We start from the raw sequence: 17,336 nt of genomic DNA, 5'->3' as shown, positions 1-17,336 counted from the left end.
TTTTTTAGAAAAAATAATTGCATGGTTTCGTTAAGCATGTTAATTATTGTCATTGAGAAACAAGAATTTGAAATCTTAGTTTCGGATTTTAGATGGTTTGTTTGTTTATGTAGTTTTTGAAGATTTAATAATATCATTTCAAAATTATTGATCATATAATATATCATTTCAAAACTTTTGATAAGTAAAATAAAACTAATTATATATCATAGCGCTCATCAAATTTTACTTAAATTCCATTATTTAAGGGATCAAACGATTTATATTTTAAAAAAATTGTATGATTTTTATCTTTTTATTAAGATATAAGTTTTTAAGTACCAATTTTAATACTTTTGATTTGATCAGTATTATTTAATTATGTAAATTAAATAATTCTGGTATGCTTTTGATAAAAATATGTTATTGGTGTTAGATATAAAAGGGATCAAAATTCAAAACCAAGTTATATATATTTGTTTATATTTCAATATTATTTTAAAAAGTTTTTTTCCTAGAATATGTCTTCTTAATTTTGTCTATACTTTCGCTTTGTCGGGTAGTGTCTACATTAATTCGGATTAACTGAAAAGGGGATTATCAAATTTTTTCTATTGAAATCATATATACTACTTTCTCTCTTGCTGCTTTGATAATAGCCAATAATCTCCTTACAACACAATATTATAGTGTGTTTACTTGAGGATTTAGTGAATGAAAATGAAACCTATATTTACTTAGCAAAATATAATTTGAGAATGAAAATAAAATGTATGAGTCCCACACAAATTGAGAATAAAGAATGAGAATCTCATTCCTATGGGGGATTGGAAATGGAGATTTTCATTCTCTGAACTGACTTTTGTATCCCTCTAATTTTTTCATATTTTTCAAATTACGCTCGCCCAAATTACGATTAATTTTATTATTTTAAATGTCATTATTATTATTATTAATAAATTTTATTAACTTTATTATTTTAGTTATTATTAATTATTGTCATTATTATTTTTATTAATATTATAATATTAAATTATTTTAGTTATTATTAATTTTATTTTTATTTTTAATTAAAAACATTTTTATAATAATATTTATACATGTATCTAATTAATGAAATTACATTATTTAATATTATGAGTATTTTGGTAAATTGATTCTCATTCTCATTTCTCGTTCTTATTTATTTTGCTAAGTAAACACATCAATGACATTCCAGCACATTCTCATTCTCATTTATTTGTTACTAAGTAAACATTGGAATCGCACTCCCATTCTATCCCACTCTTATTCTTAGCTCATTCTCATTCCATGAAGTAAACGCACCATTACAGTATTACTCTTATTTTTAAATATATTTTTATTTATATTTATTATAAATTAAATAAATCATATGCAGGGAAATTAAAATTTTAAGTTTTAAAAATAAGAAATATATGTTTTGAATTAAAAATTAATAATAAGATATTTTCTTGTAATTTTTTATTATTTTATAAATATTTTCTTATAATAACATATAAAATACAAAAAAAATCTTATTATTAATTTTTTTATTCACATCAAAATATATATTTTTTATTTTTGATATTTAAATTTTGATATGCCGCGGAGTAGAAGGAATAAAAACAAAATCTAATTCATGATGGGTATGGTCTGTTTTGTGCTGTTTAAAATACTCATGGCCTATATAGCTCAAAGATTGGATGGCCTACAGAAACAGAATCCACCAGTGTATTAGGAATTTGATTTTAGTTGCTTCTGCTACAGAATAAAGGAAAAGAAATAAAGTGCGCATGTTTTGTAACTCATTGTGCGGTCAAAAGTGAGAACAAAAAGCATGAAATTTGAGCAGCTTTGCCTTTGAGTGAATTCCAAGAAATGCATCTGCATGGTGAGTGGGCTGCTTGCTGTTGCCTGCTGCCTGCTGCCTTCGGCCTTCGGCCTTCTTGTTCTTGATGATTCTGCAATACTGCTATCAGAGAGTGCAGACATGAATTGCAAACACAGGCAAAGTTGCTGGACCCCACCGGGTAATGGGTCCCCCGTTAAATCAAAGCATCAGCATTCAGCAGCAGATTACAGCCGTCCATTTACAAAAGGGTAGAATACCTTTTTTTTTTTTTAATTCTTTTTTTTTTCATTTCATTCTTGGATGACGCTCTCTTTGGACCTTATTTAATGTTGAGGTATTGTGAAAAAAAAAATAATAGTAGCTAATAAATATGATTTTTAAATGATAATTTTGATAAAAATAATAAAGACATTATAAGATTTGCATCATAAAAATTGTTGACTAAATCAACTTAACTTCTAAGTCCAACAATTAATATTTAGTAAACATGTTAGTACTTTATTTTCTAAGTGCAGCTACCATATTTCAATACCAAATGAGGCTTTGGTACTCGATATTACTAGAGTGTGGACAAAGTAGGGTGGGCACTCTTCTCATTATTATTGTAACACTTTGTATTTACTCTTACATAATTAGTTAAGCCCAAAAAAGCAAATAGTTTGAAAATTCTACACTTTTGAGTGAGAGAAAAATTTTTGATTGGCCAATAAGAAAGATAACCAGAAAAAGTTGGATAATTGGCACCCCTCCAAATATCTCTTAAAATTTAGTTTAAGTATTTCATGACTTTTAAATTTTATTAAAATTATATAAAGGATAATTTATAATTAAACCCTTACTCAAAAGTCAAATTAACTTTTTTTTTTCTAATAAGACTTAGGCATAATTTTTCTCCTGTGAGTTTTGTGTTTGAATTAAAAACTATTGGTACCCTTTAAATACCCCTTAAAATCTTTTTTTTTATTATTTTCTATTTCTTTTTTTTTTGAATGAGAAGTACCTTCATTTCAACTTAAAGAAGAAAATAAGTACAACAAGTGGGGAGGGTATGAACCCATCCAAACAAAAGTTTCGAGTATCTCTAGAGCTAGCTTAGCTAAAGAGTGGGCTATCGCATTACAAGATCTATTAGCATATTGGACACAAATTGAGCTAAAGCTCTTTAACATTTTCTGCACTTCTGAAATGGTCCACAAAATCTCGGATCTGCAGCCCCGATTGTTGTTAACTAACTTAACAATCTCTTGAGCATCTGATTCCACAATCAGAGACTTTATACAAGCATTCCTTGCAACCTGCAGCCCCCATTCGACTGCTTCCGCTTCTGCAAAACACACATCACCATAGAACTTGGAAACTTTGACTGCAGTTGCAATCACATTCCCATCTTCATCTCGAATTACAGCCCCTAGACCTGCAATTGGCATCTTATTAGATATGTGTTTAGTCTTTTATCTCTAGTTTAATCATGCTTTAATTTTCTTTTTAAGTTAACTTACGAGGTAAGTTTTATCTTATTATAAATAGGGATGTCTTATCATTATTTTAGAGAAATATTTTATAATTTTTTTGAGATTATTTACCAAAATCTCTCTTGTAGAATTGATTAGATTAAAGCATCATCTAATCTTACTCTAAAGCATTATAAAACATCAATAAGTAGTTTGGTTTCAAATGAAATCAAATCAGGCTTCGATTAAAGTATAATCTAATCGCGTCGGTTTTGTCTAATCCTAAAATGATATCCAGTATTTATATACTCTATCAATCCACTTTTGCTACTCCACATTGTCAATTAATATTAGAGAAGATCTGTGACAATTGCAATAATTTTCCTGGCGACCTTTATAATCCATCCCATCGACCATTGATTCCATTGGGTGGGGGGGGGGGGGGATTCTCAAATCAGAAAACCTATCAATTGAATAACCACCACAAACTGCCATCGTGCCAGCATTACACTTCACCATTTGCTTTCACAGTCAATAAACGTCACCACATACTTGTCATCCTCCACCTATCGTCACCATCTGCCAATAGCCACCTGAAACCATTGTATGAAGCAATCTAAATACACCACCATCAAACTCCCCTCTAACCTCACATCAAATCCAAGCCACCATCAGATTTGATTAGCCTCCAAAACCACCATACCAAAACACCATAAGCATTAAGCAACCACCAATTGAAACAAACTTTTCACTAAATCACTATGATTTGGTTGTCACTGTTACTACTATTCACTTTTCACCATCATATCTATCGGATTTGACCCTCACCATTACTTTCGTCCATACCAAACCCATGAGGTAAGTAGAGATGGCAAAACCCCGGGCCGGGTCCGGGTATTGCCATGACCGGACCGTGCCCGGATGCAATCGGTCCGGGTCTGGGTTCGGGCCGAGTTTTAATTCGGGTACCCGAATTTTATATTTTTTAATATTTTATGTGTATATATTTTTTATTTTTTGATAATTTTATAAGTTTTAAATTTATTTCAATAAAATTTGATATGAAAATATAAACTTTAAGTGTTTAAAACTTTATATATGTATAATAAATAAGTTAAATAAATATAAAATATTTAAAATAATATATATTTTATAATTTTTTTTAATAAAATCTGGGTTCCGGGTTTATCAAGTGATGCTCAAGACCGACCCGGCTTCATACCCGGACCGAGTAATATCCGGCTCGCAACACCCGGGTACGGTCCGGGTCCGGACCGGGCGGGTATTTTTACCACCTCTAGAGGTAAGGATATTTACACTTTCGCAATTGTAAGAAAAATTGAAAACAATGTTAAAGCATCGTTGTTATCGTTCTATTTATGATGTGACATTCCTTCATGCGCACTGGCATGAGAAATTTCTTTATTGATTAGACATAATTGAGTAATGGTTTATAGATAAATGGATTCTTGAAGAAAAGCAAGTTTCTTATGTTATTCATAGATTGGGAATAAGTGTTTCAGTTTGGTAGGAACAATTACGTCTTAACTTCAATAAGAAAAAAGTAAAATTTGATTATGGAATCACATGAAGTGAATCTTGAGATCCAAATTCATTCTTCTTGATTATTATTATTATTATTTGTATAAGACGGTATGAGATTTGTGTCTGATTATGCTCCTGAGCTTGGATAATTTTTTGGGCATGAATATTATTATGAACTTGAGAAGCATACAAATACAAAATTTTAAAGAGATTATGTGTTTCTGTTTAAATTTAAATACCTTTGTACATTATCTATACTTTGCAATAGACTATCTTTTTAGCCATTCAAATTTAGACACAATTTAAATTTGTGAATAATAAATTTGAACTAGTTAAGATTCATCCTAGAAACTAGATGAGCAAAGTAGTTGAAGTGGAAGATGGAAAGATGGAAGAAATTTGAGCTTCACCATCGGTTGAAAATGTGCCTAATGTTGTACACTACAACAAATACCATTTATAGTAGCATTTCACAGTAGCAATTTTTCTTTTAATGTTACCAAATGTCATTCTACAGTAACACTTTATTAAAAAATGCTACAATTGACTATTCATTAGTGCTACTTTATTTTTTTATTATATTTTACATTCAGTTTGTAGCATATTGTTAGAGCTACGTTTTATTTGTAATATTATAGCACTTTAAAAATGCTACAAATTAATGTTATATTTAGTAATATTTTTATAGTAGCATATCTATAAGTGCTATGTATATATTATTTAATATCATAGCATTTTAGAAATGCTACAAAAACAATTTTAATTTAGTGACAATATAAAAAAGCTACCAAAAGAGAGGGAAAGAAAGACGAGAAAAAAAAAGCTATCAAAAGGGAGGGAAAAGAAAGACGGGGGAAAAATTGTCGATCGCGGAATGAAAAAAATAAAATGACCTTAAAAAATAATTATAATCATCTTTTGTCTACAATCCCTAATTTGCGTTGGAAACTTAAAGTCACCCAAAACTCTCAGTCTTCTTCTCTCATTTGAGTATCCTCTCTATTAGATTTTTGAAACCTAATATCCTTATCCCTTATAATTTCTTTAGAAATCATTTTACCCGTTCATCCCCCTTAACTTGCTGAGCAATTGCAACCCAGATGGCTTGTGTTTGATAGAATAAATTGATGGGTCTGGATTTCCCCAAATATGGCTTGAATGCAACGGAGGTAATTTCTAGGTTTTGCTTTTACGTTTGTTAATTTTTGTTATTGATACTCAGGATGATGGGAAGTTGCTTAGAGAAAATGGTGTGAGTTTGAAAAAAGTGACGAAGAGGCTGCAAATTTTTTGAATGAGAATAGTAAGTCCATTAGATTAACAATATTTCGTCCCTAGAGAGAGAAAGTGTTTGAAGATATTAACAATTATTTTGATACTTAATGCTATGTTCAATTTGGGAAATTTATGAAGTATCAATTTCAACTTTGCTGGCTGCCGCTTTGCTCTTGTTCTTTTTTTGTGCAATTTACGATTGTTATCATTTAGCACGTGGAACCATCTAATTTTAGAGAGGTAATTGAAAATACTTAAGCTAATTTTTTTTCCCAATTTTCCTTTCAATTCCTTCCATAATTAATATGAAACTTATAAGAAATCCTAATTTTCTCTTAATTTCTGCAAATCATCCATAACTTTTTTGTCTTTGAACTTCTAATTCCTTGTGGTTTTATAATTCTTTCTCAAATAAAAGCCTTTTCCTCATACCTTCTCTGTTTTCGCTTATAAAATTTAGTTCTAGTCCCAAATTTTTGCTTTTGGTATATTATTATGAAATTGTGTTATATGTTGTTTGGATTTGTGCATTTTCCCTGGTATTTTCTCAAATATTTTATTAACACACTTCGAATTTTAGTTAAAGCTCAACTTTGAAGGCAATCAAACACAGAATTGGATTACGATATGAAGAGCAGTTGTTTGAAGAAAGTTGAAGTTACTGGACATGGTTAAGGTTCTGTTGTAACTAGTTCTTGTTATAAGGTAACTATCAATATAATTCTTATCTTTTTTTTCCATTATATCAATTTATGTTGGAAAAAGTTGCAGTACTTAATTTAACATTCATTTGGTTGTCTTGTTGGATGAAGTTGCAGTACTTAATTTCTCATGCCACTTTAATTGATTTTTTTTCCAGCAATTTTTTTCCTATAAGCTAAACTTGCTGATCAAGCTTGGTTATGCAATAACTTTGGGTATTATGTGCTATTTCAGTATGTCTCTCCAGTAATGTTTGGTTGAACAAAATTAAGAAAAGTTGCTTGCTCTTTGGTTAGATGCTTGTAGGTCACAAAAGTTCCTACTTTTGCGCTTTGAAGCAATAAATAATTTCCTATCAATTATTGAAGTGAATATTTGGATAGACCTACCTAGTTTGTGAGTTGTAGGTTGATGTCTCATGAGATTAAAATGAATGATGTTTAAGTAAATGGAATTTTTAGAGTCATCATGTACTAAGGCAGAATTAAATTGGAGAAAACAAGGAAAAAATAGGCAATCAATTACTATGAAGCTCTAAATTAATAGTCTGAGTTGTATACCTATCTCTTGTGTTTTTAATATTCTAGTTTGTTAGACCATCTTATGTTTTTTTTTTCATATGATTTTCTAGTTGATTTGTTAGACTATGTAGCTATGGCATAATTATTCAAGTGATTTAGAAGTTTTTCTCCAAAAGAAAACTTTTAATTGTATTTATTTGTTAGATTTGAATTACTTACTTAACCACTTCCTTAGGATATATTTAATGGTGATTAATATTTTTTCTAAGAGCAAAACACAATTATATTTTTGTTCTGAATTCATATGCAGGCTGTGAAGATAAAGAATATTTGGTGCAGGCCATGAAATCAAGAATTTTTAGCTAAGTGTTGAAGGCAACTTGAAGATATAGTACTAGATTTGTTTTCCCTAATTTTTTATCATTAGAAAATATACAAGTATGACACAAATATACTTATCATTGTGTCTAATTTTTTAAGTAATTGGATGTTCACATATTATTACATAATTGAATTAGATGAACAATGAATTGTATGTATAATTAGTAGCCTTTAAAAATATTGAGAATAAAAACTACATTACAAGTATCAATTTTTCTATCTTCAATAACCTTACAAATATGCTATGGTAGCCACTTATAAATTATTCAGTAGCGTTTTCTAATAGCCATAGAATGTTACATATATGTAATAAATTTGCCAACAATAGCATTTTTTTGTGCTGTAAATATAATATGGTAGCACTTTCCGGATGCTATACATAAGAGAATGATTGCATTTCTACAATGTAATAATCAATGATTACATAGCTTTTTATAAATGTTATGTATAACAGTTTGTAGCATTGAATGAATACTATCAAATGCCAAGACTTTTAGTTACATGGGCTAACTTAGCATTGCCTAAAATGCTACCATTTGCTTTTGGTAGCATTTTTCAGATGCTACTATACATACTTTTTTTTGTAGTGGTAGAAAAAAAGGTACAACACATTTTTTATTTGAGGTTTTAGTCTAATAATTTATGTGAGAATGTGCATGATATTTCGAGACAAGACAAATATTAAAAAAGCCGAGATGATCGATATGGTTCTACCTATACAAATTGAAGAGAATAAGGTTGTGCTTAAAGAAGATTTGGCAAAAATGTGAAATTTTTTGGAGAGTGCATTGAGCAAAAATTAAGAAAATGTAAGAGTTATCTGATCATTGTTCATTTTTATAAGTCTTCGTCACCTTGAAGAATGTATAAGTGAATGAAAATGATGAAATTTGGATTTGTCAAAATTTCGAGAAAGATTAATGAAAAACGCTACAAGTTCAAACTATAAGATGCATTGCTTTTCCACTACAAGTTCATCTTCCATATAATCTCGAGTATAAGTTTTTATTAAAGAGAAGGTGAATGATATAGGAGTTTTAGGCTTTTATTATTTCAGTCTTTTTGTTATTTTCTATTTCAATTAGCATCTTATTTAGTATATGTTTCTTTTATTTCCAATTTAATCGTGATTTAGTTTCCCTTTTAAGATAACTTGAGAAGTGAATTTTATCCTATTATAAATAGAAAGGTCATGTAATTGTTTTGTAAGAAGTTTTTGTTTAATAAAAACCCCTCATTTATAATTTCCTTTGGGATCATATATTAAAATATTTGTTTTAGAGTCGTTTGGATTAAAGTATTATCTTACTTATCATACTGAAAAGTGTTATCGAATCTCATTGAGTCATTTAGATTAGAACGAGATCTAATCACGCTCTATTAGAATATAAACTAATTATATTGGCTTGGTCCAATCCTAAAACGATACCTAAGCATCAGTCCACTTCCGCTACCCCTACTACATGATAAATGCTGAAGTATTATCTTACAGAGTGTCCTACGCACCTTTTTAATTGCATAATGCATGCTAGAATATGAACGTGACAATTAGACCATGATTTCCTTATTCTTACATACTGTGATTGTAGTTAATGGTTCATATTACTTCACTAAGTGACTGTATTTATGGTTAGGGTCTCTTTTTAAGTTACGTAACTACTGACAACCTGTCAAAATTCATCCATTAGACTACCTAACTAACTCCATTATTCTATCAATTATTTTTGAAGTTATTTTACCTAATTGTAAGTTATAATATATATAACTTAGACGAACCCTTCAATGTTAAATGTTCTCCAATCACATTCAATTTCTGTATTGACCGTATTGTGTCCCCCAATTAGACCCACACAATATGATGCCTCTGGACTCACAGTTTGTTACTCAATTGCCACACTAATTAGGGAAACTTGTTAGTAACTATAGTCTTGAACTTTGTCACTCCGAAAAGCATATTCCACGGAATCGCCCCAAGAAAGATTTTCTCAAATAATTGGCAAGTATCACATTTCACAGCTATAAGTCAACTTCCAAAATTAATGACAATCTTGCAAGTTCAGTTTACACATGATGAATCAGTAGTTAATTTATTCAACTGTTTTCGCTGTTGCTTTTTCTTTTTAATTTTGTTTTTTTTTTTTAATTTTTTTGTGTGAAGAGAGTAGAAAAATAATATTTAATTTTAAAGTGACCCCAGCCCCACGGCATGAAGAAGAAAGAGGATAAAGTTTATATAGATCCTGTGGTCGTTGGAAAAATCCTGTGATTGTTTGTTAGGACATGACCCGCCAAAATGTATACAATAACTAAATTCTGCACTGCAAGTGCTTCCATAACTCCCAAATTACCATCATCTACCTATGAAAACCCCAACCATTCCCACAAACCAATCAGCCGGCGTCACCTCCTCCCTGCACTCACACTCTCTATCTCCCTCACTTCTCAGCTCAACCCATTTTCTGTACAAGTTGCCGGCGCCCGAGGCCTGTTTCAGATGCCCCCACTTCGACTCAGCAACAGGTAATTTAATAATCCAGCTTTCTGCTTTCTTATAGAATTAGTCAGTGTTCTGAGTTCAAACATTACTGTTCTTAAATTCATGCAATTCTTGTATACCTAACTTCAATTGGGTTCAATTGTGATTCTGTGATGTTACATTTTGGTTGGTATTTGATAAGATACTATCTGGTGAGGGCCGGAGAGTCTGAATATGAGAGCTTCGGGATAGTCAACACGAACCCAGTTGCAAAAACATCTGTTGATAGCGGGTTATCGGAGACCGGGAAGAAGCAGACAGTAACGGCTGCATTTAAGTTGAAAGCAATGGCGGCCTGTGATAGGGGATGCTGGATTTGGCCTTCAATTACTCAGAGAGCTTACCAGGCTGCTGAGGTTATTGCCTCTGTTAATGGGATTAGCCGAAGGTAAGCAAATTCTGCATTTTCCTTCTTTTGCTAGGTCACGCTGAGACAAATTTGGGGATCATGCTTAATACAGATAAATTGCTTTGTTCAATCATTCATGTTTAGGAAATAAAACCGGCCTTCTTCTTCCGGCATACTTAATTTGTTATACCATGTATATGGACTGTAAATAATAAATATACCAGAATCCTAGGAAAATGTGGAACGATAATGCCGGTACAATATTTGTTTTTTCAATTGGTCCAAAGAGTTTCTTATTCATTGCAGTTATATAGTTCCTGAGTATAGCTTCCTGGATGCTCGTGGATTGGGATCTTATGAAGGCAAGAAATTGGAATCTGTTTCAGACGTAAGATATGTATCTATCCATCTATCTGCAACTAAAATGTCTTTATTCTTTGTAATTTTTATTTAAATTATTAGGTAATTCATGGAAAAATGTATAATTTTATACAAAATTTAACTCTAGCTTGATAGCCTCATTTTAGAGTGTTCATATGTCTCAAGATCCTCATGGTTGTCCAATTGCCTTTTTTGGGATGGTTAAGGTATATGTATCAGATGGCATTTCTCCAACAATCAAACCTCCTCCTACAGATGATGGAACCCCAAATGAGAGTGTCGCAGATGTATTTGTTCGTGTTACACAACTAATGTCAATTCTTGAGACTCAGTACTCTGAAGACACAGTCATAATTGTCTCGCCAGATTCTGATAATTTATCAATCCTTCAAGCTGGATTAATTGGTCTTGACCTTCGAAGGTAACCCTGCAGCCATTACCTGCCGCTCTCAATTCAAGAAGTGACCAAGTTTGACGGTTTGTGCCTTTTATTTTGTTTCAGGCACAGAGAACTTTCGTTCGCACCAGGGGAGGTCAGGTTTGTTGATACCAGTAGCATACCCACTTACAAACAGCCTGCATCTGCTGTATATAAATGCTTAAACCCACCAAACTGTAACTGACATGATATCTTCACTAAATCTAGTACTTGCCCTAGAAATTAAGAAACATAGCTGATTAATTCTTTGCTTCCTCAGTATCAAATTATACCATGATCAGGCAATTACTTCCTTTTTGTATGATTGGATGTATCCAAATCATCATACTCTTGATACAACCAAAACTGGGTAGTTGCCCAATTTATCGGTACCTAAGCTACAGAATGACAAAAATGGACAATGACCACAAAGTGAGATTTCTGTTATCTTATTATTAGTTGTTAGACGTAGCATGCCAGTTCCGTGTACCCGCTAGTTATATAGCCCAATTGGGCAGTAAAATTTTGAGTTGGACTATTGGCACCCTATGATCTCCTCATAAAATCCCATTTTTAGTTATATTCATTTTGTTTTTGAAAATATTCTTTTTTTGAGATACACTTTTTTAAGTTCTCAATTTTTATTTGATTTGTTTTATTCTTAAAACTCAAAAGTATTATTGTGCTATTTTTTAATTATTTTCAATTTTATATTACTCTACACACAAATTAAAAATTTATATGGGTGATAATTTTTTTAGTGTTAATCATTGACTGAAATAACACATATTTCAAATTATAATTTCAGAGCAATTTTAAGCATAAAAATATTTAATCAATAAGAAATCAAAAGAGAACAATAGATTATTCTAAATTTATACAATTTATTTTAGTTAAATAGGAAGTAACATATAGATTTTTTTAAAAATGATTGATAATGAATTCAGTAATTTGTTGGAAAAAAATTTATATGTGTTTAATTTTTAATTGTTCTTAATTGTAATTTTATTTAAAGTAGGGTTTTGTAAGAATAATGTAGGGGTGCCAATAGCTCCACTATAAAATTTTAGGCTGTTTTAATATTGAAGTGTTGTGCAGTCCCTTGGACTGTTTAAGTATAAGTAGGGGTGGGCAAAATACCCAACTCGATCCGATCCAACCCGAAAAATTTTCGGATTCGGATCGGATCATGTTGTGAATAGAACCCGATCGGGTGCAATTGTGTCAACTCGATCAGGTCGTGTTCGGATCGGTTGAAACCCGATCCGATCTGAAAACCCGATTAGGTTGACACAAAATTACAAAAAAAAAAAAAAACAAATACAAAATCAAAATCATAACCGCCAAACCTTATCCTAATTCCTAAACACTCACTGTCACACACACACCTCTTAACACTCACGATCCACACACACAAACCCTTACAAACAAAGGTCTAACCACTGCATATGGCACAACTGCACAAGCACTCAAGCAGCAGTGAGCAGCCCACTGCCGACCGGTGCGTCATCCACCCACAAGCGACGCCCTCCCGCTTGCAACTTGGAACCCACCACCGATAGCCACACAGCCCGTCGCCTGCAACTTGAAACCCACCACCGACAGCCACACAACCCGTCACCTTAACGAAGCAAGCTGCAGCCGACCACCACGCAGCAACCACCGAGCCTCTGCGAGGATCTTGATCTGATTCCGATCGACCGATCTACTACTACAAAGTACCAGATTTGCTGCGCCACCTCCAAGCCTCCATTCCTCCACCATCATCTGATCCGATTCAAGCTCCATTAACCCAGCAAGCAGCAACTCAAATTTTGGTTGTAGAATCGAGTTTTGGAAGCTTTGAGTTTGAGCTTTGGAACTTGATGGTGATGATATTTGTGAAAGTGACGTGTGGAAGACTGGAAGTGAAATGTTAATAAGTCTTTTTCTAATTCGACCCGTTTCGAACCCGAACCGATCCAAATTCAACCCGAATTTATAACCCGATTCGATCCAAATATATTCGGATCGGATCGAATCGGGTTATAAATTTGGGTTGAATTCGGATGAAATTTTATTCAACTTGACCAACCCGAAACCCGATCGGGTTGATCCGAACCCAACCCTAACCCGATTTTGCCCAACCCTAAGGATAAGTACCCAGGTGTTACCAAACACTTTTATCTATTGTATGCTTGCCTACGACAATTACAAACAAACCCTTGATTTAATGCGGAATGTTGTTCGTCTGAGCATTCAGCATTATGACGTATTTCAATGTCAAGAATTCAGCCTTAAATTTCTATTTCTCAGCCTTCTGTTGTTAACAACTGTTAAAACGCAGTAAATTCTTCCAATGAATATGAGCATACAAATGAGGCTATGAGCTGTTGGCTGTTGCTAGTCACGCAAATCCAAGTCCGTACAGTCATAATGAAAGCCTTGAAACTTCGGCTGGATCAGTTCCGTCAATTTCCACATTGTTGGCTAGCCTTCAAAATCCCTGGCATGCTCCCCGTTTTAAAGCGCGGAGACGCGTTGATTTTAACGATTAATTTGCCTGATTAAGAAAAAAATGGCTTGGAAAAGTGTCCGTATTCTTGGAAAATATTTACTTACATTACATCTTCCAATTCCAAGTCGGACCCTCATCATGACTTGTAACGATGAAGAGAAAATTGTAACGTGCTGCAAATTCGTACAATGGTCAATTTTATCATAAAATTTTACTTGCCCACATGGTAAATTAGTGTCCCTCAGTGTCCCCCCTTCCCCACACCCCCCCCCCCCCCAACAACACCCAACCCCCAACCCCCCCACAATATCGTGTTTTTTAAGTCGAAATTTTCGTACTTGCATGAGAATAACATACCAATTAATTCTAACGTATAGACTGTGTTGAAGGTTTTTTTTTTTTTTTTTTTTGGGACTGCTAGACTATGTTGATGTTAAAGTAAGTGATGCTAGTGATTTTTTTAATTAAAAGAGAGGGGGGGGAACAGAAGCTCAGGTACAAAAAAGTGGTCGGTGAACGCGGAGGAAAAGTCAAGGTCAAGAATCAGGTAGATAGCCGCTTCCCCGAAGAAGAGGTCAAGATACATGACATACTTACCATAACCAAAACCCATATAATAAGCGATGACATGAAAAAACAATACCATTCTAAGCTAACTGTCTAATTATCTACAGCAAGAGGTCCAAAAGCATCTCATGTGGCTCAAGCAGCCCATTCAATCGAGATTTTGATTTATTATTGTTTCATTGAGTTTTTTTCATTTTGCTCCTTGTCTTTTTGTTTTAAAAAATTTGACAAACCAAAAGGATCCAAAAATATTTCATTTAAGTCTTCTCTAATTACCTTTGACCGTCAAAAACATATTAATTATTCTATTATTCCACTCATTTTTCTTAAATAGTTATCTTTCACCTCAAATTAATGAAATGAAATGTAGGAGACAACAATTTGTTTCGTTTAAAATGCCTTTTGCCTGTTAACTTTTTTTTTTCTTTTTGAAAAGTAGTCTGTTGAATTTTTACAAGTTCAAAAGTGAAAGCATTTACCGGAGAGGACTAAAGTAATATATTTGTAAAACCTCAGGATTATAAGCTGATTTCAGCAGACAAGCAGGGGTCGATTAATAAAAAGTACCTTTACAGCCTTAATCCTCAGGTTTATGGTCCCACGGTTGGTCATTCGTATTGAACAATTAATGCAGGCCAGTGAGAGGTTTCGTATGACATTTCCCTTCTCTATTGCCTATATAATCAGCTTAGGAGTTTGAATGCAAACGCTACAAAAACTCTTTGGATTCATCCAACTCTCTCTGTAGTCTCTCTTTCTGGCGAGAAGAAGTGCACAGAGAGTGGAGGAGAATGAAGAAAAGAAGCGATCAATCATCAAAACCTGACCGAAAAACCATCGAAAAGAATCGCAGAGATCACATGAAATCTTTATGCTTCAAGCTTTCTTCTCTCATTCCTTCTCACCACTTCAAAGCCTCCAAGGTACTTCTATCCATTTAATTCCCCTAGACCTTGCTGGGTAACGTAACTGATCATCAATCCTTCCCCTTTTTAACAATTTCCTTTTCCTCATTTAATCTTATAAATTACTCGGATATATTCATTATTCATTTCATATATATAACCCTTTCTAGGTTAAAAAAAAAAAAAAACTAAAAATTGCTTAGGTTTTTGTTTTTTTTTATGGAATATTTTTATAGTCCCTTTCTCCCTATTAAAATATTAGAGGGGACTCCCCGGGGGGGGGGGGGGGGGGAACTGCGGTGCGAGTGTGTCGTCCTCTCAGTTGATGTGACCAGCTGTTGTCTGTGCTAGTGAAGTACTACATTTTCGTAGATTACAAATGATGATACGATATGAAATCTCCTTGAAGATAATTTTGTACTGTTACTTTGGATTCTGGATGAGATTTAAGAAAATGACCTTTCCTACATTGGGCCCTTTCATTAATATGTTCATTAATTGTTTGTTTGTTTTTGGTTGCTGCCCAGTAAATATTATTGCAGATTTCAATAACACCAGATTAACATTGTTAATTGTGTTGCAGGATATGATATCGCAGCAAGATCAGCTGGATTTAGCTTCCTGCTACATAAAGCAGCTGAGAGAAAGAGTAGATAAGCTGAAGGGAATGAAGGAACGAGCAATGAAGTCAATAAAACCAAACAATATTAATAACATTATGGATGAAACGAATGATTTTTGTTCAAACTTGCCCGTGGTTGAATTAAGAGACTTGGGTTCTAGTATTGAAGTGATTTTGATAAGTGGGTTGCAAAGGAGCTTCATGTTGTATGAAGTTATTAGTATTCTTGAAGAAGAAGGTGCTGAAGTCGTCAGTGCTAGCTTTTCTACTGTTGGTGATAAAGTTTTTCACTCAGTTCATGCCCAGGTAATTAAGCAGTGTATGCCATTTGCTCTAGTTTAATTATCAGAAGCTAATCATATGTAATTAATATGTTCAAGTTAACTAATTATAGTGATTTCCATTTGGTACAATTTGTAGGTTAAAATCTCAAGACTTGGCGTTGAGACTTCAAGGGTTTGCCAGAGATTGCATGACTTGGTTTTCTGAGATCACTAAGCTGATTAAGTATTGAAGTCCAATCAAATTATCAACACTTTGGCTTTGCCGTTAGAAGATGAAGGATTAGTGGTTAATTACTATGCCAGTTGGGTTTAATTAATTAAGGAGTAGTTTTCTTTTAATAAATCCTCGATCGGTCTAGGATATGTATTGAGTATTCGTTTGTTGTAGAGTTTAGTCAACTTGTGAAACAAATGTGCGAATAAATTTTCGGGAATGCCACTGTGGAAATGTATGTAGCTTCTTCCTCCATAAATTAATAATTATGTGTATTTTAGTTTATGCCAAATATTTTAATTTGGAATTTTAATATGTGGGAAAATTTGGGAAAATGAATAAATCGTGCGGTTTAAGTACTTTAAGTTTTAAATTTCTTAAATCGTACGGTTTATACGTTTTCTCGGACTTTTCCGCACATTAAAATTTTAAATTGTAACATTTCTCTCTCTCTCTCTCTATATATATATATATATATATATATGTGTATGAGTGTATACACACATATATATTGAACCTATATGCTAAAATCAAACTATACTCAAAACAAAAAGGACACTTACCTGCCTGCAATTTCATTATATTGGACCCATTTTGCTGACATTTAACCTCCCCATCCACACGAAATAATAACTTCCTGAGGAATAACAATGACTGATCTCAGATTTTTAAAGTTTATTCCAATGTATGGGTAGGTTTCACATTTTAGGAATAGACACACATTTACATATAATTTAAACAGTCATCATTAATGTCGAGATTCCATCTCTTTTCTCAATTCTCAAAACATATATGGTGTCGCTCTCGTTGATCTAAAAAATAGTTTAAGACATGACTTATTTAATAGTTATAAGTGT

At 32.6% G+C, this 17,336-nt stretch overlaps 2 protein-coding genes and 1 long non-coding RNA gene across 4 annotated transcripts; all 3 read left to right on the top strand.

Moving 5' to 3' along the window:
- Positions 1–5,605: 5,605 nt before the first annotated feature.
- Positions 5,606–7,884, top strand: LOC112100186. 2 transcript variants are annotated; one of them, XR_002906510.1, is made up of 3 exons: positions 5,606–6,130; positions 6,683–6,807; positions 7,636–7,884. It is a non-coding gene; the product is annotated as an uncharacterized LOC112100186 (long non-coding RNA). The 2 variants fall into 2 exon arrangements; XR_002906509.1 differs by having other exon boundaries at positions 5,626–5,996.
- Positions 7,885–9,938: 2,054 nt separating this feature from the next.
- LOC18046096 lies at positions 9,939–11,929 on the top strand. Its single transcript, XM_006439733.2, has 5 exons — positions 9,939–10,226; positions 10,385–10,630; positions 10,898–10,979; positions 11,179–11,393; positions 11,475–11,929. The coding sequence occupies exons 1-5, from the start codon at positions 10,000–10,002 to the stop codon at positions 11,593–11,595; spliced, it is 891 nt and encodes a 296-aa protein (XP_006439796.1). The 5' UTR covers positions 9,939–9,999; the 3' UTR covers positions 11,596–11,929.
- Positions 11,930–15,136: 3,207 nt separating this feature from the next.
- LOC18046095 (transcription factor bHLH162) lies at positions 15,137–16,721 on the top strand. The gene is made up of 3 exons (XM_006439732.2): positions 15,137–15,377; positions 15,943–16,287; positions 16,402–16,721. Exons 1-3 carry the CDS (start codon positions 15,246–15,248, stop codon positions 16,468–16,470), a joined length of 546 nt encoding a protein of 181 aa, XP_006439795.1. The 5' UTR covers positions 15,137–15,245; the 3' UTR covers positions 16,471–16,721.
- Positions 16,722–17,336: the final 615 nt, after the last annotated feature.

This window comes from Citrus clementina, unplaced genomic scaffold (assembly GCF_000493195.1).
Source record: "Citrus clementina cultivar Clemenules unplaced genomic scaffold, Citrus_clementina_v1.0 scaffold_3, whole genome shotgun sequence".
Taxonomy (NCBI): Eukaryota; Viridiplantae; Streptophyta; class Magnoliopsida; order Sapindales; family Rutaceae; genus Citrus; species Citrus x clementina.
Note: the sequence above shows the minus strand (reverse complement) of the source record. Positions and strands in the feature narration are given on the sequence as shown.